The sequence below is a fragment of the Cannabis sativa genome, chromosome 1, assembly GCF_029168945.1.
Source record: "Cannabis sativa cultivar Pink pepper isolate KNU-18-1 chromosome 1, ASM2916894v1, whole genome shotgun sequence".
In the NCBI taxonomy this organism is placed as follows: Eukaryota; Viridiplantae; Streptophyta; class Magnoliopsida; order Rosales; family Cannabaceae; genus Cannabis; species Cannabis sativa.
This window is the reverse complement of record NC_083601.1, coordinates 68,632,026-68,656,720: the sequence shown is the minus strand read 5'-3', so window position 1 is coordinate 68,656,720 and position 24,695 is coordinate 68,632,026. Positions and strand designations below refer to the sequence as shown.

At 31.0% G+C, this 24,695-nt stretch overlaps 2 protein-coding genes across 2 annotated transcripts; one reads left to right on the top strand and one right to left on the bottom strand.

Annotated features, from left to right (window-relative positions):
- The first annotated feature begins 6,636 nt into the window (after nucleotides 1-6,636).
- Nucleotides 6,637-7,826, top strand: LOC133035663 (uncharacterized). Its single transcript, XM_061111738.1, has 2 exons — nucleotides 6,637-7,283; nucleotides 7,371-7,826. Exons 1-2 carry the CDS (start codon nucleotides 6,840-6,842, stop codon nucleotides 7,824-7,826), a joined length of 900 nt encoding a protein of 299 aa, XP_060967721.1. The 5' UTR covers nucleotides 6,637-6,839.
- A 645-nt stretch (nucleotides 7,827-8,471) lies between these two features.
- Nucleotides 8,472-23,383, bottom strand: LOC133035660 (uncharacterized). The gene is made up of 14 exons (XM_061111735.1): nucleotides 23,084-23,383; nucleotides 22,601-22,613; nucleotides 22,022-22,195; nucleotides 11,648-12,138; nucleotides 11,124-11,564; nucleotides 10,932-11,024; nucleotides 10,766-10,802; nucleotides 10,598-10,713; nucleotides 10,209-10,493; nucleotides 10,043-10,108; nucleotides 9,825-9,935; nucleotides 9,371-9,730; nucleotides 8,757-9,277; nucleotides 8,472-8,658 (listed from the first exon to the last, which is right to left on the bottom strand). The coding sequence occupies exons 1-14, from the start codon at nucleotides 23,381-23,383 to the stop codon at nucleotides 8,472-8,474; spliced, it is 3,195 nt and encodes a 1,064-aa protein (XP_060967718.1).
- Between the last annotated feature and the right edge of the window lie 1,312 nt (nucleotides 23,384-24,695).

The window sequence follows — 24,695 nt, the reverse complement described above, 5'->3', positions numbered from 1 at the left end:
CTAGTAGTAATAAAGTAGGAGCTGTAGCTAGAGCTATCTTAGCTAGCAAGCCTATGTATATATATTTATATATATAGTCTCACTTCTGAGGACGTATACTATAAATATATTTACACAGAATCCGAATCTCGATCATCATATCCTATCCTCTTATGGTACCTATCATCATTTCTTGACTTTATATCACCTACTTTTTCCATACCAACATTTACATCAAAATATTATAGGAATATATATTTTTTTTTTACATTCAACAATAACTTTTTTTAAAAAAAATTACACTACACATAACATTTATCTAATTATTAAAATATTATGGTAAAATTAAAGACTAGCTACTAAATATATATAATAGTAAGATCACAAATTATATACTTACACATCATTGTAAATGTGTAAGTAATTTACATTGATTATGTAAATATTCTTCTTTAGTTGTATTGTATTATGTTCCTTTTTCTTAACAATTTGTTAATGTAATACTAATTTGGCTCGGTTTAAAAGTTTAAACAACAAATATATACATAATAATGATCTAATGACAAATTATTATATATTTATTTGTATTAATTTTTATTTTTTAGAAAAAGAAATGGACAGACGGAACTAAAAAGTGACAAATTCTAATAATTAAGGATTTTTACAAAAATACTGCATTTTGAGTAAAAGTTTATAATTTTACTAACACACAGAATTTTTTTACAAAAATACTGTGTTTTTATAAAACAATAAAACAGAATAATTAAAACAACGGTGGAACAACTAAAAAAAAATCGTAAAATAACAGTGAAAACTTAACACAGTACATAATATAAAACTTACCCAGTGTTTTTTTTAAAAAATACAGTACTTTTGAAAAAAATTCTGCCCCACAATAAAATTGTCAAAAAATTGAAAATTTCCATATGTGGTGTAAAAACCCTAATAATGTTGTGTGGGAAAAAATCTATTTAAAATATTATAAACTCTTAGCTCTGTCTCTGCTGTATACTTGGCAAATTACTCATATTGCAACTACGAAAAAGAGGAGAAATGGTCATCTAATAAGTGGGGTTATTGGGCTTTTTTTTTTTCCTTCTTGGAAAGGGAGTGGTTGGTTGGGCCTTGTTGCAACCTAAACTTGGAGGTTGGTGACATTTTCTAGTTACTACTTTGTACTTACTACTATACAGGGCCTAAGGGATAAATAGACGAAAAATGTTGTATTGACATAATTATATATTAGAATAATAACATAATTTTTTTTTAGTAAAATTTACATTTTTAAGTTTAAAGATTTTTTTATATTTATTTTTAAGTATTCTATAAAAAAAAAACATAAAAAAAAAATAACATATAAATAACAAAAAATTAATAAGAGTACAACATAAAAAAAAAAAAAATCAAAAGATCGTATTTTCTGTAAATAAAATTATAAAAATATTTAAAATTTGTACAACTATTTTTTTTATAATTTTTTCTTATTATTTTTGTATATTTATGAAATAATCCCTTATATATTTGATAAAAAATTGCAATTTTAAATTTATTCGTTGGATCTCATTTTGACAATATTGCTATATTCCAATGGAAGGACTACTTTCTTTATACAATAAAATTTGTATCTAAGAATAGATTTGATATCAAACAAATTATATTCTAATTGAGAAAAGTTATAATTAGATAGAGTTACACCAGAAAAAATAAATTTAAACTCAAAAAGGTTTAAATGTAGCAACAATAATTTTTTTTTTATAAAAGTATACTTTCAAAATACGGGACTTAAAACAGGAATAATTTAAAAAACAAAAACAACAAAAAAAAAATTACAAAAATAAAGTATGTACGGAATTTTCATTATTTTTACAATTTTTTAGATTTTATTTACATAAAATACGGTCTTTTGGTGTATTTTTATGTTGTATTCTTGTTATTTTATTGTTAATTTTTGTTATTTGTGAATTTTTTTTTTTTATGTGTTTTGGATGTTTTGTTGTTATTTTGATTTTTTTTTGTTACTTTTATATGATTTTCTTGTTTTTTTGTAGAATACTGTAAAAATATAAGAAAAAAAATTTCTGAACGCAAAACAGTAAAGTTTTTTACAAAAATTGGTGTCTCATGTAATTATCCCCTTAAAAAAATGTGTAATAAATTACAATTTAGAGCTTATTCTTATTTATAACTAGCCCAAATTGAGAGTTAATTTTTGAGGAAATTATACTCTATACCCTTTTTATATTGCCCTCTTTTATTTTTACCCTCTTTTTTAAAGTCTATCATTTTTACCTCTTTTTTTTAAATATTGTACCAATTTTGCCCCTGTCACTTCAAGATACTCTCCATGTGACTCTCTGTTAGGGTATTTTGGGTACAATACATATAAAAAGAGGTATGTTTCAAATAAATATAAAATTAGAGCCAAATTTGATTAATTGATTAATAAAAGGGGTACTTTTCAACTTACCCCTTAATTTTTTTATATAATAAATTAGAGGTTATTCTTGAGTAGAATATTCTTAGATAGAATTTCTACTGTATATTATGGTAACTATGAGAGCTTTTTTGGTTCAATTTCATTTTTCATAATTGTGTACAGTATAATTATATATGGTCACTTATAAATTTTTACTTACAGTAACGAAAATAAAATTCAATCAATTGCTTACCCCACATTTTAAAAAAAATAATCACTTGTACAACAAAATATTTTAACCATATTTTTGGCAGTGTAAAATATTTGAAATTTTTTGGAAAAAAAAAAAACATATTTTTACACAAATCATATAAAAACTCATACTGAAACTATACTGAAACATATTTCCACTTTTTTTTTTTCCATAACCATACTGAAACTATGTACCTTTTTCTTGTTTATAAAGTCCTTATTTCGTTAATTAAACTATATTTTGTGATATCTTTCAATAAAATATGGTAAATACAAGTATAAGAGAGAAACACCTAAGGCCGTTCAGATTGCAAATTGCTGGTTCAAGGCCCATTAAAGTTAAATCCTATGATGGGCCTCTCTCTGCTCAGCAATCACTATCTTGTGAATAGAATAATAAATTAAGATTTTAAAAGTTGTTTAGCACTTTTAAATTTGACTAATTTATATGATATTTTTTTTGTTTATAAGTATTTTTATGGTATTTGATATGTCATATATATAAATTAGGTTTTTAAAGCCCATATTTAATATTTTTATTTGTTTAGGCAGTTTTATTTGTCACTGGTGCCGGAAAATCGTCAGAATTTGCAGTTGGCGCTGAAAAAGACATGATTAGCTGTCAGTGCCGAAAAGTTCGTCAGAGTTGCTGTAAGCGCCGGAAAATTCGTTGGAATTGGCATTGTCGCCGAAAAAATTATTGAAAAAATCACCAAGAAATTGATTAAGAAACCGGTTTCTTGATGAAAAAACCTGTTTCTTGATGAAGAAACTACTTTCTGGGTGATTTTGCTGGCGACAATGCCAATTCTGATGACTTTTTTAGCACCAGCAGCAACTCCGACAACTTTTCCGACACTGGTAGCTACTTCGGCGACTTTTCTGGCACCGACAGCAAACTCTAGAAAAGTCGTCGGAATTAGCATTATCGCCGAGAAAATTATCGAAAAAATCACCAAGAAACTAATTTCTTGATGAAGAAACCAGTTTCTTGATGAAAAAACCAATTTCTTGGTAATTTTTCGGTAACAGTGCCAATTTCGATGACTTTTTCACTGCTGACATCAACTGTAGTGGCTTCTCTGGCGCCGACAGCTACTTCGACGACTTTTCCGGCACCAACAGCAAATTCTGACGATTTTTCCAGCACCAATGACAACTCCGGCGATTACTGTAGTTTCATTTATTTTATTTTTTTCTAAGAAAAATATGAAAGAAATTTTAATGTTTTTTATGGTAATTCAAAGTTGCATATCCCATACATGTTAAATTTTTATTGTAAATACCATATTTTTTCCTATTAAGTTTCCTTATTATATTTATGTAAATTAGCTTTATTTTCTTAAATATGTAAGTACCCCTTATACTTCTCATAATAATTACAAGTTCATTTTAATTACAATAATACCTTTTTTTTCGAGAAATTTTTATTTTTATGGTTGTTAAGGTATAAATTTTAAAAAATATGAATTTTCTTTTAAAAAAATATATTTTATGAATTTTTTATTTTTTTGAAAAATCAAAAAATATGGAAAAAGCAGGTTACCCTTACTTGTCGGTTAATTTGTTACCCATACATCTTTTTTCTATATATATAACAGATTGATGTTACGTCCAATGCAGGTATAATTATATTTTTCTAATTAGGTTTAATTAAGTAATGTTAAGTGCAATTCATGTACGTTAATTTTTTTTTTTTTAATTAGGTGATGTTTTTTAATTTTTTAATTTTTGAAATAGAATTTGAGATTTTAATTTTTGAAAATTTTTTTTAGCTATCGCGGCTACATTGGTGTGCTCTTTAGATATAATTATATGTATATATATTATATAGGGAAATTTTTATATATATATATATACATTATATACATTAATATTACAGAAAAACGTTATATAAAAACAATCCGTGGGTATGCCGTGACACGTCATCAAGCATACCGTGATTAGCTTCGATAATTTTGGAACCACCGGCGATGAAGGAGACGCGCCCACAATTCCATAAGTCTCGGCCATCTCTGCGCGTGGTTCTACTGATTAAAACAGAAAGCTATAAATACCATAGGAATAATACACGAAATCGAAAAACAGAAACCAAACCAAACTTGAACGAAAAAACACCATTGACGGAAAATAGAGACCTCGACGAATCTGAAAATTAGAGAATCGATCATCATATCTCTCAAACCTGTTACTGTATACAACAAGCAAATCATCATCTCTCTAATTCGACCTACAATTCAATCGATCAATAAACCTATGAGCTGATCACAACAAACAAAAAACGAAAACCAGAGATCGTTGCTTCGAGGAAGAAGAAGAAGTACGTCAACTACAACATCGAAAACTAAATCTGAATAAGGTACCTATTATACATTACGATACATACTACTGCTTATAACAAATTACACCTTCCAATTCCTGAAAACACCTAAAAATGCATCATGTTTGTTAATTCTGTTAAACATGATTATTTGACAATTAATCAGTACTAATCAGATAGTTTACCAATTGTAATCATAGCTGATAGTAAACTAATCAATACTAAGTACTTTAAAAAATACAGTACACTATAAACCTTCGTAATTGTAATCACTCCAATATTATAGTTCAACATATAGTCATCTAATTCGTAAAACTGCATATAGACCTTACTATAATAAATATAAAATTTAGTTTATGAACATAACACCTATTACATGTTTATATTTTTGTATATACATAATGTTTACTGTATACAATACTTAACATGATTAAACTAAACAAATCACGCAGGAATATGGATGTTAGAACAGTGATTCTTTTTTACAATGGAACTTGGGTTGACAGAACAACATACGTTGATTATGAAGTCGAAGGTATACTAATTCCAACAGATTGTTCACATTATGAGCTTTCTCACATAGTATACAAAGCTTTGAATTTGGACAGAAATAAATATACGATTGATCTTCAATTTCAAGTAACTGAAGGCATACCACCAATAAGAATCAAAGATGATAGTGGATGCAAGTTTTATGAACAAATACGAAGGAAAAATGATGATGAGACCAAATATCCTATCTGCATTAACATCTCAACATCCACAACCGACAATGAACACAATGATAGAGTAAACTATACCTACAATGGGGAAACTAGTTTACAAACAAGGCAACTGCTACCAACAAGAACAGAATATGCAACAAAGATGGCAGATTATGTGATTGAACAAACTCAAAAATCGATGGAAAAAAGCTCCGAAGCAAATCAAATAATTTCAAATCCTCAAGTTGCTGAAATACATATTGGCCAAGTTTTTACAAACAAGGAAACCCTCCAACAAGCAGTAAGCCTTCACTGAATAAGATACAATCAACCTTTCAAGGTAAAAAGATCATCAAAACTAGACTATAAACTAGTCTGTATTGATGATATCTGCAACTGGACATTCTTAGCATCAAAACATGGAAAGACTGACATGTTTATCATAAGAAAAATAGAGCATACTCATACATGTTCATTGGACATTACTTCTGGAGACCATCCTCAAGCTACAAGCAACCTGGTTGGAAAGGTTATAAAAAACAAGTTTGTAAATCCAAAAAGAGATTACACTCCAACAGAAATTGTGGATGACATGGCAGATGATTACAGTGTCTCTATATCTTACCAAAAAGCATGGAGAGCTAGAGAAAAGGCAATTGTGGATGCTCGTCGCTGCCCACAAGAATCATACAGTGAGATACCATCAATTTTATACATGATGCAAATATCAAACCCAGGTAATAAAATACTTCGTCAACATAAAGTTATAATATGCTACATAAGTATTTATACTATAAACTAATTGGTTACTTTTGAAACAGGAACAATTACAGACCTAGTAACAGATGAAGATAACAAATTCAAATATCTATACTTTGCAGTAGGTGCTTCAATAAAAGGTTGGCAACACTGTACACCAATAATAGTCACGGATGGAACCTTTTTAACAAACTAACATGGATGCACTTTGTTGATAGCAAGTGCACAAAATGCAAATAGACATATATTCCCACTTGCATTTGCAGTAGTAGATTCTGAAAATGACAGCTCTTGGGAATGGTTTCTTCACAAAATAAAGGAAACTTATGGCGAAAGAGAAGGTCAATGCATCGTATCAGATAGACATGAGAGTATACTAAAAGCAGTAAAAGAGACCTTTCCAGATATAATGCATGGGGTATGTTGTTACCATTTGATGAAGAATATAAAAATGAAATTCAAAAAAGGAGGTGATGAGCTCAAGATTGCATTTAATAGTGCATCTAAAGCTTACAACATAGAAGATTTTGAAAAGAGCATGCAAGACTTGGACAATATAGATGTAAGAATAAGAGATTACTTGGTGAATGAAATTGGTGTCGAAAAGTGGACAAGACTATATGGCATGAACAGGAGATACAAAACAATGACATCAAATATTGCCGAATCAGTCAATGCAGCCTTGAAAGCAGTAAGAGACCTACCCATCGCAACTCTACTAGAATGCCTACATTCATTGGTGCAAAGATGGTATTGGGAAAACAAGAATAGAGCCCAAAAAACTACAACAACACTGGCAAAAATACCTGAAAAAACATTAAAGAAACAAAGAGATATGAGTTTAAAGTACAAGGTAATTATATATACAGAAAAATAAAAATTGCTTACAAACATATTTGCTCTGTTGTAAACTTAACAATCGTTTACTTGATTAATACAGGTTGAAACAGCAAACCTTCTGGTATACCAAGTACACGACAACAACAGATCTCACATAGTAAACTTGGAGAATAAAACATGCAGCTGCCAACGATTTGAATATGATGAAATGTCTTGCTCTCATGCAATGACTGTACTAAGCAATAGGAACCTGTCTTGCTACAAATATTGCTCATACTACTACACGAAAGAAGCTTTTATGGCAACATATCAAGACAGTATACTCCCATTAGGTGAGGCAACATCATGGAATATACCAGATTTAATAAAAAATATTGTAGTCCTCCCACCTAAACATAAGAGAGCTGCCGGAAGACCAAAGAAACAACGATACAAAAATGGACTTGAAGCAAAAGCACAAGTGGTATGCGGTCAATGTCGCCAAAGAGGACACAACAAAAGATCATGTAAAAATGACCCAGTACTAAAACCACCAAGAAAAAGAAAAAGATCATAAGATCCTGAGGTAAAATAAATAAATGTTGGTGTAACCATCAAACATGGTTACTAAATAGACAGTATACAAAAACAGTTTACAATGATAATTGTTAGTTGATAAAGCTTTTCAATGTATTAATACCAACTTTTAATAAAATGATTACAATTCGCTTAGATTCAAGTAAGTTTTTTTTTGCCTCCTCTATATGAAATAATATGTTAAAAATAACAAGTTACCAAATATATGTACAGTTACTAACTGTAATTAATTTACAACCATTTTAATGGTTAATAAACCATCACATTGGTTTATACCACTTATAATGGTATACAGAAATGTCATTGGTTTATAAGATCAAACAAAATTAAAAAAAAATCACATAAAAAAAGCCAGAACACTAAAACTAATTTCTAAATCCAAAAGATTAACATATTGTCTCACAGAAATACATAACATAAAAACTGCAAACATACTGTGCCAGTAAACCAAAAGGTTACTTCAAAATTAAAATAGGCAAGAGTCTCCTAAAATATTACTGTTCCAAACAGTTACTTAAACAAACACAAACATAAACCTAAAAACAAAACAACATGACATAAAAATACACATAAAGTTCAAAAAAATGTAAACTAATAATCCAACATGTTGTTCTATTACAGAAATCTATGGCATCCTTCCTGGATTCTCCGAAGTAGACTCGTACCCACCCAACTCCTTCTTCTTTGCATGAACAAACAGATCAACACACAACTTCTTACGAGTGAATGCAATGTCCAACTTCTTAGGAATCTTATCAATCAATCCATGCATAAAGAAATGAGCATACTTTATGATAAAAACACCACAATCACTACATCACAAAATAAACCCATAACAATTGTCAGATAACAAAAAATAAACAATAACATAAAATCATAAATATAAGAAAAAAAAAACAAAGATAGTTACCTATCCTCTTGTTGTGGCAAATTATCAACCACGACAATATCAAACGCATCAGTATCTTTTTTACCTTGCCAGTGCTTACTACTCCTGTCAATATCTTTTCTCCCCTCATAGAAATTAACATGTGACAGCAAGATAGGAATTATTACAGCAAATGCACGAACAAAACTCTCTGAGTTGTTCTTGTACCTCCCAAACCTCATAGAATTTAACACTTTTAAGCATCTCATCTTAATGTCAAGAATACACAATATCCAATGAGCAAGAACAATCACGTTAACAGGCATTAGAACGAAATCAAGCTCAGCCCAGGGTTTACTGCATAACATATAAAAACCCGCTATGTATACAGCTGCCTTAGAATCCTTCTTAATCGAATCAACATTTTCACCACTTGCAACAAACTCATTATATAAATCGAAAATTTGAGAAGCAAAGAAGCAATCAGTAGTGTTACCAGAAATTTTCACAGACTGGTCATACTTTAACTTCTTTCTCAAATAGTAGAAACAAACATCAATATGCTGCAATAAACATAAAACAATCCAAAGTTATAAACAAATACACAGAAAAAGTATACAATAAACAAAAAAATATATATATAATAACACACTAACCGAGCATGACAAGTTCTTCCCAACAGTAAGCAAATCATAGAACCACATCTTATCGTCGATTTGACAAACCACAAAATCCAATGGAACCTTAAGCTTCCTATGACATTCTTTAAAGTTCTTCACTTTGTTTTTATCATTAAACTCAATCTTAAACCACTGATCAAAAGATTTAGCTTGCACATCATCAATCACATTCAAAAAGCCAAATCCAAAAGCACATGATCCAGGACGTCCACCTTTTGGTTTACCAATACAACCTGAACCAAATTCTGTGGTATACGGACTGTTGTATACAGAACTAGGTTTCCTCTCTCTATTTCCAACTGTAGGAGTTGCTTCCTCCAATTTTATAGATTTTCCCTAGCATTCAAAACAATTGCAAACAAATAAAAAAAGGAAGTGAAAAGAAAAAAAAAATAAACTACCAAATAACATAAATAAAATAAAAAGAAACCTTTTTCAAACTGTCTTCATAGGAAACCAAATGATCATTAACAACCTCTATGGTAGATACAGAAAAGCTTTCTTGAGAACCATGTTTCTTCTCAACACCAATAACATCAATCTTAAAATATCATGCAAAAAAAAAAAAAACAAAATATATGTAAACATAGTAAACCAAAATCAATACACAGAACATAAACAAGAATAACAAAAAAAAAGTAAACAAACCTTGTCCAACCCATAGGTAGATAAAACATCAGTATTTGTTGCCTCTAATTTATTTAAAGACTTATCCTAATAACAAAAAATAAAAATAATTAAACATGACAAAATGATTCAAAATATAAAATAAACTAAATAAAAAAAAGTATACAATAAACAAAAAATGACAAACCTTTTTAATGCTTCTCTCATAAGCATCAATCTTTTCATTTATAATCTCCAAAGCAGACATAGTGATACTATCCTCAGTTCCTTCACTATCAAATAACTTTCCCTTACTAGCAACACCTTCAACATCATTTACACTTGCATCTACATCAACTGCTCTACCCTCAACATTATCTTTATTACTCCTATCTGCAACATCTTTTGCTTCTTCAGTATTCTTTCCCTCAACATTGTCTTTATTTGTCCCATCTAAACCAATAGCTTTAACAGCATCACCACCCCCCAAACCCTTTAAATATACAAAACAAAAATAAAGAACATTTGACAGTGACAAAAAATAACAGAGTAACAAATCATCTAAATAATGAAAAACCTAAAAATAAATAAACTTACCTGGTCATCTCCACCATCATCTTCATCCTCCTTAGATTTTTTAACAACATCCTTAAAAAGGCCATGATCATCAACAACCTGTTCTTCATCATTCAATTTATTAGTATTCTTTTTTTCTTCAGTAAACCAATCAGGTTTACAACCAATCAGGTTTACTAGAAATAAAACTCATAATATCAAATGAAGGAGCATCATCATTAAAAACCTACAAAAAAAATAAATAATAAATCCATTAAACAATAAAAACGTTAATAACATAAACAAAAAATATTCAATAAACAAAAAATATTCAATAAATAAAAAATAATATACTAGTTTACAAAACAAAAATAACCTGAGTATATTGAATATTCTCATCGAGTCCAACAATTTCAATTGCATCTTGATTTTTCACATCAAAAACTTCAACATCATTTAAATCATCATTCTTGCACAATAAAAAAAACAAAAAAATCAAAACAACATATGAAAAAAAAAAAAAGAAACATCTAATAAACTAATAAATAAACATAATCAAAAAACCAACCTTGCCATCGCTCTCATCAGGACTATCATTTCCATCTTTAGAAATTTTTGCATTTTCAATAGCTTCTTTCAACTCATTAAACTTCAATTCCATAAAAAAAACCAAGCCTTCACTGATCTTTGAGTCAATATACGACTGAAGACTTAACTGCAACTCCTTGAATCTACCCTCCAACACCTTATTCAATACTTCAATAGACTCATCAGTCTTCTTTTGCCTAGAAATAAAATCCTTCATCTTACGCATCACACCATCGACATCAAAACCACCAGTAAACTCCTTCTGTACACCAGAAGATCCAACTCTATCAACATTAAACTTTGAGAATGGAACATCATCAAAGTCATCATCTGACTCTTGTCGGCCAATAAACTCCATTCCAGTAAGGACCAATAAACCATTCCTTTCATTTTCAGTAGGCACAATATGTTTTCCTTTCAGCTAGCAAAACAAAAAAAAAAATAATTAGTTTACAAAATATAATAAAAACAACAAATAAATAATTTACAAAATATAAAAAATACCTTATTTGAAGATAAAACTTTCTTCTCAACTTCACTTGAATTTGGATTTCCAATACTCTTCCATCTACAAAACCTATATGGTTTACCAGAATCATAGGAACAAAACCTTGCCTTCAAGCACAAAGGGATGGTTTCATACAACCAAACCAAGAATGCAAAAGGTAAACCAGGAAGTTTATAAGATCGAGGACCCTTTTCCAAATGTTTCCCTTTAACCTTAGCAAGAGGCTTAGAAACACCTTTTCCCTTCATAACACCCCTCAGACCAATCTTTAAATTGTGCAAAGTTAATTCAAACAATGGTATACCCCATGGGAAACTACCATACTCATCAACCCCAATTATGTTCAAAATCTCAACAGGACCTTTTTTTGAGTAAACGCTACTAATCAAACAATTAGTAACAAGGTACAAAACAACCATCTTCACAGCATACTCATCTGACTTGAAATCACTATACATAAACCTATGCTCAACAGCACTAACAGTCACTGTCTGATCACAAAAATATCGATCAACAAAAGCATTTTCTCTGTGTGTATACTGTTAACTCAAACTTTTCGATCTCCTTGTTTTGATGATTAGCAAATATTTGATTATTATTTGTTACTAATGATTTATTGATTTTGTAGCAAATTTAAAAGAGAAAATAAATATTTTGGTATTTTTACCAAACTTTTAAAAGCAACACTAAATGGACTCAACAAGCATATCAAGAGCAAAAGATTCATCAAGGGATCAACAACTCAAGACCCTATTCAAAAGAGGTCTTCAAAATCCCAAAGTCAAAAAGTCAACCCGAAAGTCAAAGTCAAAGTCAAAGTCAAGGTCAACTCTCGGGAAAAATCAACTTGGGATCAAAAACATGCAAATCAAGCTAGGAGGCTCATCTACATCAAGACTACTCAAAATTAAATGGTATAAATCTACTTTAGTCTTGTTAAAGTGATTTGCATAGCACACTAATTTTTATAAATTTGAATTTTGGCCCATTCACTAACTTGTGCAACAAGTTTTCTCACACGATAGTTTAAAAAAATTTTTGATTGAATTTCTAAATTACATTTTGTTTAACTAAGAGAACAAAGTTGGAATTTCTGAAATCGGATAATCGAGTAAGAAGTTATGCGCGTTTAAGTCCCGAAAAATGGCACTTTTACATCGGGTCGCCCTCATCCGATCGGATAGCAAACCTCGGTTGCAATCAATCCGAATTCCGGTTCCCATCCGGACTTCCGGTTCATGGCTGACCTCACCTCGGGAAACGTGCTAACGCCTATAAACCGCTAGTTTTTTTATCAAACACTATATAAACTCGATTTTTCTTTCAAAAATAAGTTGGTTGAGCATTTATTACATATATCTAACCTATCTAAGTGAGATTAAGGAGCTTCTAAGTTTGAAATCCAAACCAACACTTTTCACACACTTTGAGCCAAAATTTGATTTTATTCATCTTAAGTGTGCTTGCTTTTCACTCTAGGTTTCCATGGTATCATCATATTTCTGCAGTGATTTTACTTTGTATATCAAACACATTTCCATATTGTGATTGAGGTGAGGTTGGCACCTGGTTTTGTAAACAACCCGAAATAGTGAGATTGGCACTTTAACAATCCGAGAAAGAGGTTAATAGTCCTCGGGGGTGCGAAACTTTTGTAAGAGGTTTGGAAATACCTTGGTGAAAATTTCCGGTATTGTAAGGGTTAGTCGAAGCTTCCGTTAACTTGGCTCGATATCGGAACTCAAAGCTAGGTCCATAGCTTTGAAGACCAAGGACGTAGGTGGCATAGTTCTACCGAACCTTGTAAAAAATCGAGAGTTTGCATTTTCTAATCCTTAAACTCTTTACTTTACAAGTTTAATTATTTGTCTTAATATATTGCTTGTCATACTACTTGCTTTTACTTGATTAATTGACTAATTGCATAATTTTGTGTTAAAAGTTTTAATTTTCCGAAATTAGTTTAAATTTCCAATTCACCCCCCCTCTTGGAAACATATCTTGGGCTAACAATTGGTATCAGAGCAAGGGCTCAAATTATTTGATTAGATTTCACAATCTAGAGCATGGCGTTTCCAAGTAATTCACAAAATAACATGTTAGAAGGTTTTAGCACAAATAGAGCACCATACTTCAATGGAGTAGATTTTCCTTATTGGAAAATTAGAATGGAAACTTACCTTCAATCTATTGACTATGATTTGTGGCATATTGTGTCTAGTGGTCCTTATGTTGCTAAACATGTCATAAATGGTGTCAAGTAATTAAGACTTATGAAGCATATGATGAAAATGATAAGAAAATGCTTTCTAAAAATGCTAAAGCTAAATATGCTCTTATATGTGGTTTGGATAGAGATATTTTTAAAAATATTGAACAAGCCTCTACCGCTTATGATATGTGGAAAATGCTTGAAGTTACTCATCAAGGAACTAGTCTTATGAAGGAAACTAAAATTCAAATTTATTCCACTCAATATGAGAACTTTAAGATGAAATCGGATGAAACCATTGCTAATATGTATACTCGCTTCACTACAATTACTAATGGTTTGAACTCTTGGCAAGGTACTTACTCAAAAGGATATGGTGACCAAGATTTTGAGAAGTCTCACCAAGGCTTATCAAGGAAAGGTGGTTGCCATTCAAGAAGCCAAGGATCTCTCAACACTTCCCTTGGAAGAACTAATTGGCTCACTCATGAACCATGAAATTTTCATGAGTGCTCAAGAAGAAGAGGAAGTTGAGAAGAAAAAGAAGACTATTGCATTCAAGTCTTCATCCTCCCATGCCATTAGTGAAGAAGATGAGGAAAGCTTATGTAGTGACATGGAGGACTTGGCACTCTTCTCTAAGAAATACAAAAAGTTCATGAAATTCAAAAAGAACTTTGGGAAGAAGCCACAAAGAGGGAGTGACTCAAAAGAAAGAAAAAGCAAAGATGATCCACCAATTTGCTTTGAGTGCAAGAAGCCCGGACATATGAAGATGGATTGTCCAATGAGAAAGAAGAACAAATACAAAGGAAGGGCAATGTTGGCGGATTGGCTCAATAGTTGACGAAGAGGACTCCGAAGAAGAAGGAAAGAATGAAGTGGCAAACATGTGCATGATGGCACTTGATGATGGGGAATCAACAAGAAAGTGCCAAAGCTTATGGTTCTTGGATAGTGGATGTTCAAAGCATATGACCGTGATCCATCAAGATTTTCAAGCTTTAAAAGCAAGGAAAGTGGCTTTGTCACTTTTGGAGACAATTCAAAAGGAAAAATCTTGGGCATTGGTGATATCGGTAACATATACTCTCCATGTATTAAAAATGTGCTTCTTGTTGATAATCTTAAACATAACTTGCTTAGTATTAGTCAATTATGTGATATAGGTTTTCGTGTTGTGTTTGAATCCTCAAAATGCTCCATTGAAAATGTTTCAACCAATGAAGTTATTTTCCTTGGAGTAAGGAAGGATAATGTGTATATTATTGATGTTGATTCTTTTGATAGTAAAAATAAATGTTTAACCGTTATGAATGATAATTCTTGGTTGTGGCATAGAAGATTAGGACATGCTAGTATGGATTCTATTTCAAAATTGGTTAGAAAAGATCTTGTTATTGGTTTGCCATCTATTCCGTTTGTTAAAGATAAACTTTGTGATGCATGCCAATTTGGAAAACAAATTAAAACATCTTTTCATTCCAAGAAAGAAATTTCAACTACTAGACCTTTGCAATTGCTTCATATTGATTTATTTGGTCCTTCTAGAATTGCTAGTCTTGGTGGTAAATACTATGCATTTGTAATTGTTGATGATTTTTCAAGATTTACTTGGGTTATTTTCTTGACTCTTAAAAGTGATGTTTTGGAAAACTTTGTCAAATTTTGTAAAAATGTGCAAAATGAAAAAGGATATTCTATTACCTCCGTTAGGAGTGACCATGGTGGTGAGTTTGACAATGATGCCTTAGAATTGTTTTGTGAAGATCATGGTGGTAACCATAACTTTTCGGCACCAAGAACTCCACAACAAAATGGAGTTGTCGAAAGGAAGAATAGAACAATTCAAGAAATGGCTAGGTCAATGCTAAATGAAATTTCATTACCAAAATATTTTTGGGCCGAGGCCGTCAATACTTCTTGTTATATTTTGAATCGTGTTTTCATTAGGCCCAACATGAATAAAACCCCTTATGAGCTTTGGAAAGGAAGAAAACCCAACATTGGCTATTTTAAAGTTTTTGGATGCAAATGTTACATTTTAAACACCAAGGACAACCTTGGAAAATTTGATGCTAAATCCGATGTTGGAATTTTTATAGGGTATTCAACACATAGTAAAGCTTATAGAATTTATAACAAAAGAACTAATGTTGTTGAAGAATCTATTCATGTTGCTTTTGATGAGACTAACCCGCCTACGAGCAAAAGTTTAGATGATGATGTTGTAGGTTTGGGAGATGAGGTTCAAAATCTCGAAATTGGAGAGACTTCCAATGCTCCTTCACAAACTCCCAAAGAGGAACCACCCGTGGAAAAGGTAGATGAAAGCCAAGGTATGAACTCTAACCTTCCACATGAGTGGAAATTCAAAAGTGCTCATCCTATAGACCAAATTCTAGGTGATCCTTCTCAAGGTGTCACTACTAGAAACTCCCTTAGAAACTTGTGTAATTTCATTGCTTTTATTTCTCAAATTGAACCAAAGAATTTTAAAGAGGCCGAAGTTGATGAATTTTGGCTTCTAGCTATGCAAGAAGAAATAAATCAATTTATAAGAAATAATGTTTGGGAGTTAGTTCCAAGACCGTCACATCAATCGGTGATTGGAACAAAATGGGTCTATAGAAATAAGGTAGATGAGCATGGGGTCATTGTGCGTAACAAGGCTAGATTAGTGGCCCAAGGTTACAATCAAGAAGAAGGAATTGATTATGAGGAAACCTTTGCCCCGGTAGCAAGACTTGAGTCCATTAGAATGTTGTTAGCTTTTGCATGCCACAAGAATTTTATCTTGTATCAAATGGATGTAAAAAGCGCATTCTTAAATGGGTACATTATGGAAGAGGTTTATGTCTCTCAACCACCCGGTTTTCAAAATCATAAATACCCTAACCATGTTTACAAATTGAAAAAGGCTTTATATGGTTTAAAGCAAGCTCCTAGAGCTTGGTATGAAAGATTAAGCACTTTTCTTATTTCAAATGGTTTTTCAATGGGTAAAGCTGATAATACACTTTTTATAAAAAGAAAATCCAAAGACATTATTATAGTACAAATTTATGTTGATGATATTATTTTTGGTGCTACTAATGATGCTCTTTGTGAAGAATTTTCTAAGTGTATGCATAGTGAGTTTGAGATGAGCATGATGGGAGAACTCAACTTTTTTCTTGGACTTCAAATCAAGCAACAAAAGGATGGCATATTCATAGGTCAAACTAAGTACATCAAGGATCTTCTTCAAAAGTTTGACTTGGCAAATGCAAAGTCCATGAATACACCCATGAGCACATCCATAAAGATGGACAAAGATGAAAGCGGTAAGAATGTGGACATCACCAAGTATCGAGGTATGATTGGCTCTTTATTATATTTAACCGCTAGTAGACCGGATATTTTGTTTAGTGTTGGTCTTTGTGCTAGGTACCAATCTTGTCCTAAAGAATCCCACTTAAGTGCCGTTAAGAGAATATTTAGATACTTGATAGGCACAATGAATCTAGGACTTTGGTACCCCAAGAACACAAACTTTGAAATAGTTAGCTACTCGGATGCCGACTTTGCCGGTTGTAAGACGGATAGAAAAAGTACTAGTGGAACTTGTCACTTTCTAGGAAATTCCTTAGTGTCATGGTTTAGCAAGAAACAAAACTCGGTAGCTCTATCCACAACCGAAGCCGAATATATAGCCGCGGGTAGTTGTTGTGCACAAATACTTTGGATGAAACAAACTCTTAAGGATTTTGATATTGATTTTGAATGTACACCCATAAAGTGTGATAACACTAGTGCCATTAACCTCTCTAAGAATCCAATATTTGCATTCTAGAGCCAAGCATATTGACATAAGGCACCACTTCCTTAGAGATCATATCCAAAGAGGTGATATTATGCTAGACTTTGTAAGCACCGAATTCCAATTAGTGGATATATTCACCAAGCCTCTTAGTGATGAGAGATTTAGTTTCATTAGAAGAGAGCTAGGCATGACCAACTTAAATGAATATAAGGTTTGCTAGCTATGAAAAATTTCATATCTCTTTACTTACGTATTTATGCATAATTGTTCCAAATATGATATTAATGAGATTTATATGCATAGATGAGAAAATTTATTGATACTTGACCTATATGAACTCTCCTTGTTGAAAAACTTAAAATTATAGGTCAAAATGTGGATTTTTGGTGAACTTTGGACTTGTTTTTTAAACAAGTGAACATGTGAATTTTTGCATATTTGATTTTCTTATGTGTCTATATGCTTGAATATGTGAAATAGAGTGTATTTAGTATGCCTATAGGTTTGCCTTGATTGAAATTTGCATGAAACAAATTTTTGGTACCTCACTTGTTGAATTTTTAGATTTTTAGGCCTAAAAGAGTGTTTTTCGCCAAACTCTCTCATTTTTCAACATTTTTCGATTCCGTAAGTTTGTACACCTCACATTTTATTTTATAAAACTGCTGGAAAAAGAATTTTTCAATTTCGTTGCATAAAACTCATTTTTGGTACTATTTCGTAGTTTTCTTGGCAATTTTCGAAAACTTACCGTAAATCGTCATTTTTCATTATTTTTCAGATTTTCTTGTTTGAGCAATTTTGTTTTATCATATTAAAGGTATTAGAATTGGTTTGGGGTCATTTGGGTCAAAATTGGATTTTTTAGCACATTTTTAGGAACCTTTTTTTGCTGATCCTGTACCAACCGGAATTCCGGTTGTACCATCCGGAATTCGATGGCACAGATCGCAAAGTGCGCTTTGTCTTTTTAATGCGATTTTTTTCCCTTTTTAAACCCTACCACCGAATTTTTCTTCCCCCATTCAATTTTTTTCAACCCTAATACAGCAGCCATCATCTCTTTCTCTCTAAAATTCTCTCTTTCAAAGCCTCACTCTCATCTTCCAATAATTAAAAAAAAAAAAGAGAAGTGTGTTCTTCAATGGCTTCCTCCTCAAGAGCTCCCAAGAGAATGGCTAGTGCAATTCAACAAAGGGAAATAAGGGCAAAAGCAAGGCAAGAGCCCACTCTCTTCTTCAATGATGAAGATCACAACAAGTTTGTCAATGATTTCTCCTCTAGGAAAATTCTCAAAGGTAAAATTTGTGATCTCCCTAGCCTTGATTGTGTTGATTTTAGTCATCATTTTGATACCCTAGGATGGACATCTTTTATTCAAATTAATACTCCATTGTATCCTAGGCTAGTTCAAGGTTTTTATGCTTGTATTAAACCTACATTAGAACCTTTAGGTGTTAGAGGAACCCTTAGAGGAGTAGCTTTTGAACTCAATGTAGCATCTCTTAATGACATGTTAGGAGCACCAAATGGTGGCATATTACTTGAACCCAAACTTTCTCTCAAAAATGATGCCATTTTTAACTTTGATGAGTGTTCTAGGAATATTTGTGGTGATGGCCCTTTTATTATGAGACCAAAAAGACACCAACTCACTTTAGAGGCTAAAATCCTCCACAAATTTATTGTTGCAAATCTTGCTCCTAGAAGTGGCCACCAAGATGAGATCAATTCCATTGATCAATTACTCATGCATCTCATTATAGCCAAAACCACACCCATCAACCTAGGCTATCTTATTTTAAAATTCATACTTGATGTGGACAAGCCTAATATGATTAAGGCACTTCCCTTTGGTTTTCTTCTTAGCTACCTTTTTCCTCTCTTAGGAATTCCTACCCTACATGAAAAGAAAAATGATCCTACCTCTAGTGACATTCTAGGATCCAAAACTTTCAAGGCTATGGGTTACAAATTCCTTAACAATGAATGGGTGTTCACACCCAAAAGAGGGCAAAGAATGCAAATTGATTTGGAGAGTGATGATGAAGAAATTAATTTGCCCGCAAGTGAAAGTGAAGAAGAAGAAGAAGAAGAAGAAGAAGAGATGCCTCCTCAAGCTCCTCCCATGCCTACTTTTCCCCACTTCAACCTTGAGGAAGCTTTCACTCGTCTTCACACTTCGGTTGACAACCAATTTCAAACCTTGCGAAATGATCTCAACTCACAACTCACCAACCTCAACAATGACATCAACACCATGAGGAGTGACATGGTGCATGGGTTTGCTAATGTGCAAGAGGAGATGGCACAATGGAGGGCATACATGGATCGCTTTGGCCCCCCACCAAACTAGTTCTTGCATTTTTTTTTTTTTGGCTTATTTAGTTTCCTTTTATTTTTAATTTTTTTTTGGTTGTGTGCAAAGGCTTCATGCCTTTTGACTTTGTGTTAGTTGGTACTTTTTCTTTTTTTATTTGTTGTTTGTTTGTTGTGTTGAATGTTATTTTGGATGTTATGTTTTTTTTTAATGCATTGGCTTGTTGCTTTGTCTTTATTTTTTATTATTTTTTTTCTCTTTTCTTTTGTTTTTTGTGAATTCCTTGCCACCCTTTTTGATGAATCAAAAGGGGGAGAACAACTATTGATTAATTTTTTGGCATCACCTCAAATTTTTTTTTTGGTATCTAATCCTTTTATCATAAGTAAAAATTGAGGGGGAGTTTACAATTTCATGCAAGGTAAAATTAAAAGGTAAATTTTTTTTCTTGCACACATTAAGGGGGAGCTAATCCAACTTACTTTGCTTAAATTTTTTTTTTCTTTCCCTTTAAAAATAATCAAATATTTGATATCATCAAAAAGGGGGAGATTGTTAACTCAAACTTTTCGATCTCCTTGTTTTGATGATTAGCAAATATTTGATTATTATTTGTTACTAATGATTTATTGATTTTGTAGCAAATTTAAAAGAGAAAATAAATATTTTGGTATTTTTACCAAACTTTTAAAAGCAACACTAAATGGACTCAACAAGCATATCAAGAGCAAAAGATTCATCAAGGGATCAACAACTCAAGACCCTATTCAAAAGAGGTCTTCAAAATCCCAAAGTCAAAAAGTCAACCCGAAAGTCAAAGTCAAAGTCAAAGTCAAGGTCAACTCTCGGGAAAAATCAACTTGGGATCAAAAACATGCAAATCAAGCTAGGAGGCTCATCTACATCAAGACTACTCAAAATTAAATGGTATAAATCTACTTTAGTCTTGTTAAAGTGATTTGCATAGCACATTAATTTTTATAAATTTGAATTTTGGCCCATTCACTAACTTGTGCAACAAGTTTTCTCACACGATAGTTCAAAAAATTTTTTGATTGAATTTCTAAATTACATTTTGTTTAACTAAGAGAACAAAGTTGGAATTTCTGAAATCGGATAATCGAGTAAGAAGTTATGCGCGTTTAAGTCCCGAAAATGGCACTTTTGCCACTCGGTCATCATCGAATTCGGATGGGCAACCGGAATTCCGGTTGCAATCAATCCGGAATTCCGGTTCCCATCCGGACTTCCGGTTCATGGCTGACCTCACCTCGGGAAACGTGCTAACGGCTATAAACGGCTAGTTTTTTTATCAAAGACTATATAAACTCGATTTTTCTTTCAAAAAATAAGTTGGTTGAGCATTTATTACATATATCTAACCTATCTAAGTGAGATTAAGGAGCTTCTAAGTTTGAAATCCAAACCAACACTTTTCACACACTTTGAGCCAAAATTTGATTTTATTCATCTTAAGTGTGCTTGCTTTTCACTCTAGGTTTCCATTGTATCATCATATTTCTAGAGTGATTTTAGCTTGTATATCAAACACATTTCCATATTGTGATTGAGGTGAGGTTGTAGGTTTTGTAAACAACCCGGAAATAGTGAGATTGGCACTTTAACAATCCGAGAAAGAGGTTAATAGTCCTCGGGGGTGCGAAACTATTGTAAGAGGTTTGGAAATACCTTGGTGAAAATTTCCCGGTTGTAAGGGTTAGTCAAGCCCGTTAACTTGGCTCGATATTGGAACTCAAAGCTAGGTCCATAGCTTTGAAGACCAAGGACGTAGGTGGCATAGTTCTACCGAACCTTGTAAAAAATCGAGAGTTTGCATTTTCTAATCCTTAAACTCTTTACTTTACAAGTTTAATTATTTGTCTTAATATATTGCTTGTCATACTACTTGCTTTTACTTGATTAATTGACTAATTGCATAATTTTGTGTTAAAAGTTTTAATTTTCCGAAATTAGTTTAAATTTCCAATTCACCCCCCCTCTTGGAAACATATCTTGGGCTAACATATACTTACTCAAATCGGCATCACCAACACACAGTAAACCAGAAACAACAGCAAACTCAGCTAAACTGAATCTGAAATTCTCATCACCAAACTTAAACCACATTTCTTTTTCATTTTTCTGATATACCTCCCTATGTAAGGCATTATGAACTAGTTGAGACTGAAAACCAACAGGATGGCTATCTAAAAAATAACCAAAACAAGTACCACGAAACAACTTACGTTGATCTTTAGTCAACTTGGAATTAATATTTTTGACAACAATGTTATCTTGATTAGGAAATAACATCACTTTTCCCTGAATCTTTTCACTAGGCTTGAAATATAAATCTCATTCCTGTAAAAACAAAATGATATACAAGGAAATCCACACATTAAATTAAAAATAAACGTCAAGAAACAACTTCACATTATACAATAATCATTTAAATTTGTAAACCAAAACTTTCCACTGTAAACAAGAAAAAATACACATCAATACCTAAAATACTATAATAAACCATAAACATACAAAAATAAACACAATAAACTTAAACATAAACCTAAATAAACAAAATCGAAAAAAAATTAACAAATAAACTAAAAAACCAATAACAGTAACCTAAAAACAAATAATCAAAACCTATAATAAACAAAACAGAAAACATATTTGTAAACCAAAACTTTCCATAGTAAACAAGAAAAATACCCATCAAAAACCTAAAACACAAAAATAAACCATAAACATACAAAAATAAACACAATAAACTTAAACATAACCTAAATAAACAAAATCGAAAAAAATTAACAAATAAACCAAAAAAATACATAAACAGTAACCTAAAAACAAATAATCAAACCTATAATCAACAAAATAGATTACAATATCATGAAAAATAACAAAACATAAACAACACCCGAAAAAACACAAATAAAAACCGACTACCATATAAACCAAAAAAATATTACAAACAAACATCAAAAACATTTCAAAACATATAACAATAAACTATAAAATCTAAAAATAAATTAAATCCCTGAAAATCGTAAACCAAATACAACCAAATAAAAAATTAAAAATCATAAAAATACCTTCAAATCATTACGAACTTTAACCTCCAAGTCTTCACTATCATAATCCTCAGGCAAATCTTCAGCAACTTGCTTCATCTTTTTCACATTTCGAACATCTTCCTTCTTCACTTTCTCAACAATTCTTTTTCTCTTTGTTTGCAATGCCGAGCCACGGCTACCATCCGATGATCCACCAGATCCACCAGAACGATCAGAATCATCACGATCTCCATCATCAGAAACATTTTCCATTTTCTTCTTATCAGCAGCTATCTTTACAGAATGCGAAGGAGAAATTGAAGAACGAGTTTTAACCATTTTTTAGGTTTACAGATGATAATAACAAGGCAATAAACGAAAATGATGCACTCAAACACTCTTACTAACACGAAAATAAACCACCCCAAGAAGATGAAACCCTAACCCATATACTCTGCATAAAAGGAAAACAGAGAAACTAAAACTCAAAATGTATATTTATAAACAAACTTTACCTATTTATACAAACACTTAAAAAACCATAAAAATGGTAAAATATAATATAAAAATAAAAGAAAATAATGATTATAATCCTTTAAAACCGTCCATAATTTGAATTACACATGCAAAAAAAGAGGCGCGTGAACAGTTGAAGACTGCAAAAAATGGAAGACGTGCAGGACGTGATGTGATGACGTCATCACACATCACACACGCCCCATTCAATTTTTTTTTAAAAAAAAATAAAAAAAAAGTGAATTAATTTGATAACGGTACCCAAAACGGTACACTTTGATATATAAATGACAGCACCATATTTTTGTAAAAAGAATGAAATTAAAGTATTGGAATGTAAATTTTCCTATTATATATACAATAAAAGAATGAATTTCATTGTTATAAGTATTTTATATTAATCTCTCTCTATAGATAAGGATTATATTAGAAAATATTTTGACAAAATTTGAATTTGATTAGAGAATTAATTACTTTCAAAATGCATTTTATAATATATATTATGTCAAAACATATATTTAAAAAAAATAATGATAATGATATATACATTCTTACTTTGTAGTTAGAAGACTATAATTATAATAAAGCGTACAAATTATTAGAATCGTATATATATCATTAATCATTTTTTTTAACAATATCATTAATCATTTTTAAAAGAAAAAATTTATTGTAAAATTAAGGTATAAATATATATTATATATATAGATATAATTTTTATTTTTAAATATATATGAATAAATTAAATATTTTTATATAAAATATCTACATAATTTTTTATTTTTAAATATATATAATAATATTATAAAATTAATAAAGAATAAATTGTTAAGTAATTGAGATATTTTATTAAAGTTAACGTAGAAAACTATAAACAGCATCAAACTTAGAATTCCTTTACATAACCACATTTTATATAGAATAGATATATATATATTTTTAACTTTTTTAAAATATTTTCTCATTAAATATATATTCTTTTTTTGGAAAAAAGGCCATATTTTTATTCTTTTTCTTATTTCTTTAATTATCTTTTTAAAACCAAATGTAATGTTTATTGCTCTCTCTTCTCTTTAATTTTAAACAAAAAAATTCGATCACATGACCACTAGTTGGATTCTAGAGTAGCACCATC

Bases quoted from the DNA above. Each gene is read 5' to 3' on its own strand.
- LOC133035660 (XM_061111735.1), bottom strand. From the start codon at position 23,383: ATGGTTAAAACTCGTTCTTCAATTTCTCCTTCGCATTCTGTAAAGATA. The intron at 10,714-10,765 runs GTTTTATTTCTA...GGTTTACTGAAG, and splicing joins TCCTTCATTTGATATTATGA to AAAAAAAGAATACTAATAAA. The intron at 10,494-10,597 runs GTAAGTTTATTT...GTATATTTAAAG, and splicing joins ATGATGGTGGAGATGACCAG to GGTTTGGGGGGTGGTGATGC.
- LOC133035663 (XM_061111738.1), top strand. From the start codon at position 6,840: ATGCATGGGGTATGTTGTTACCATTTGATGAAGAATATAAAAATGAAA. The intron at 7,284-7,370 runs GTAATTATATAT...TGATTAATACAG, and splicing joins ATATGAGTTTAAAGTACAAG to GTTGAAACAGCAAACCTTCT.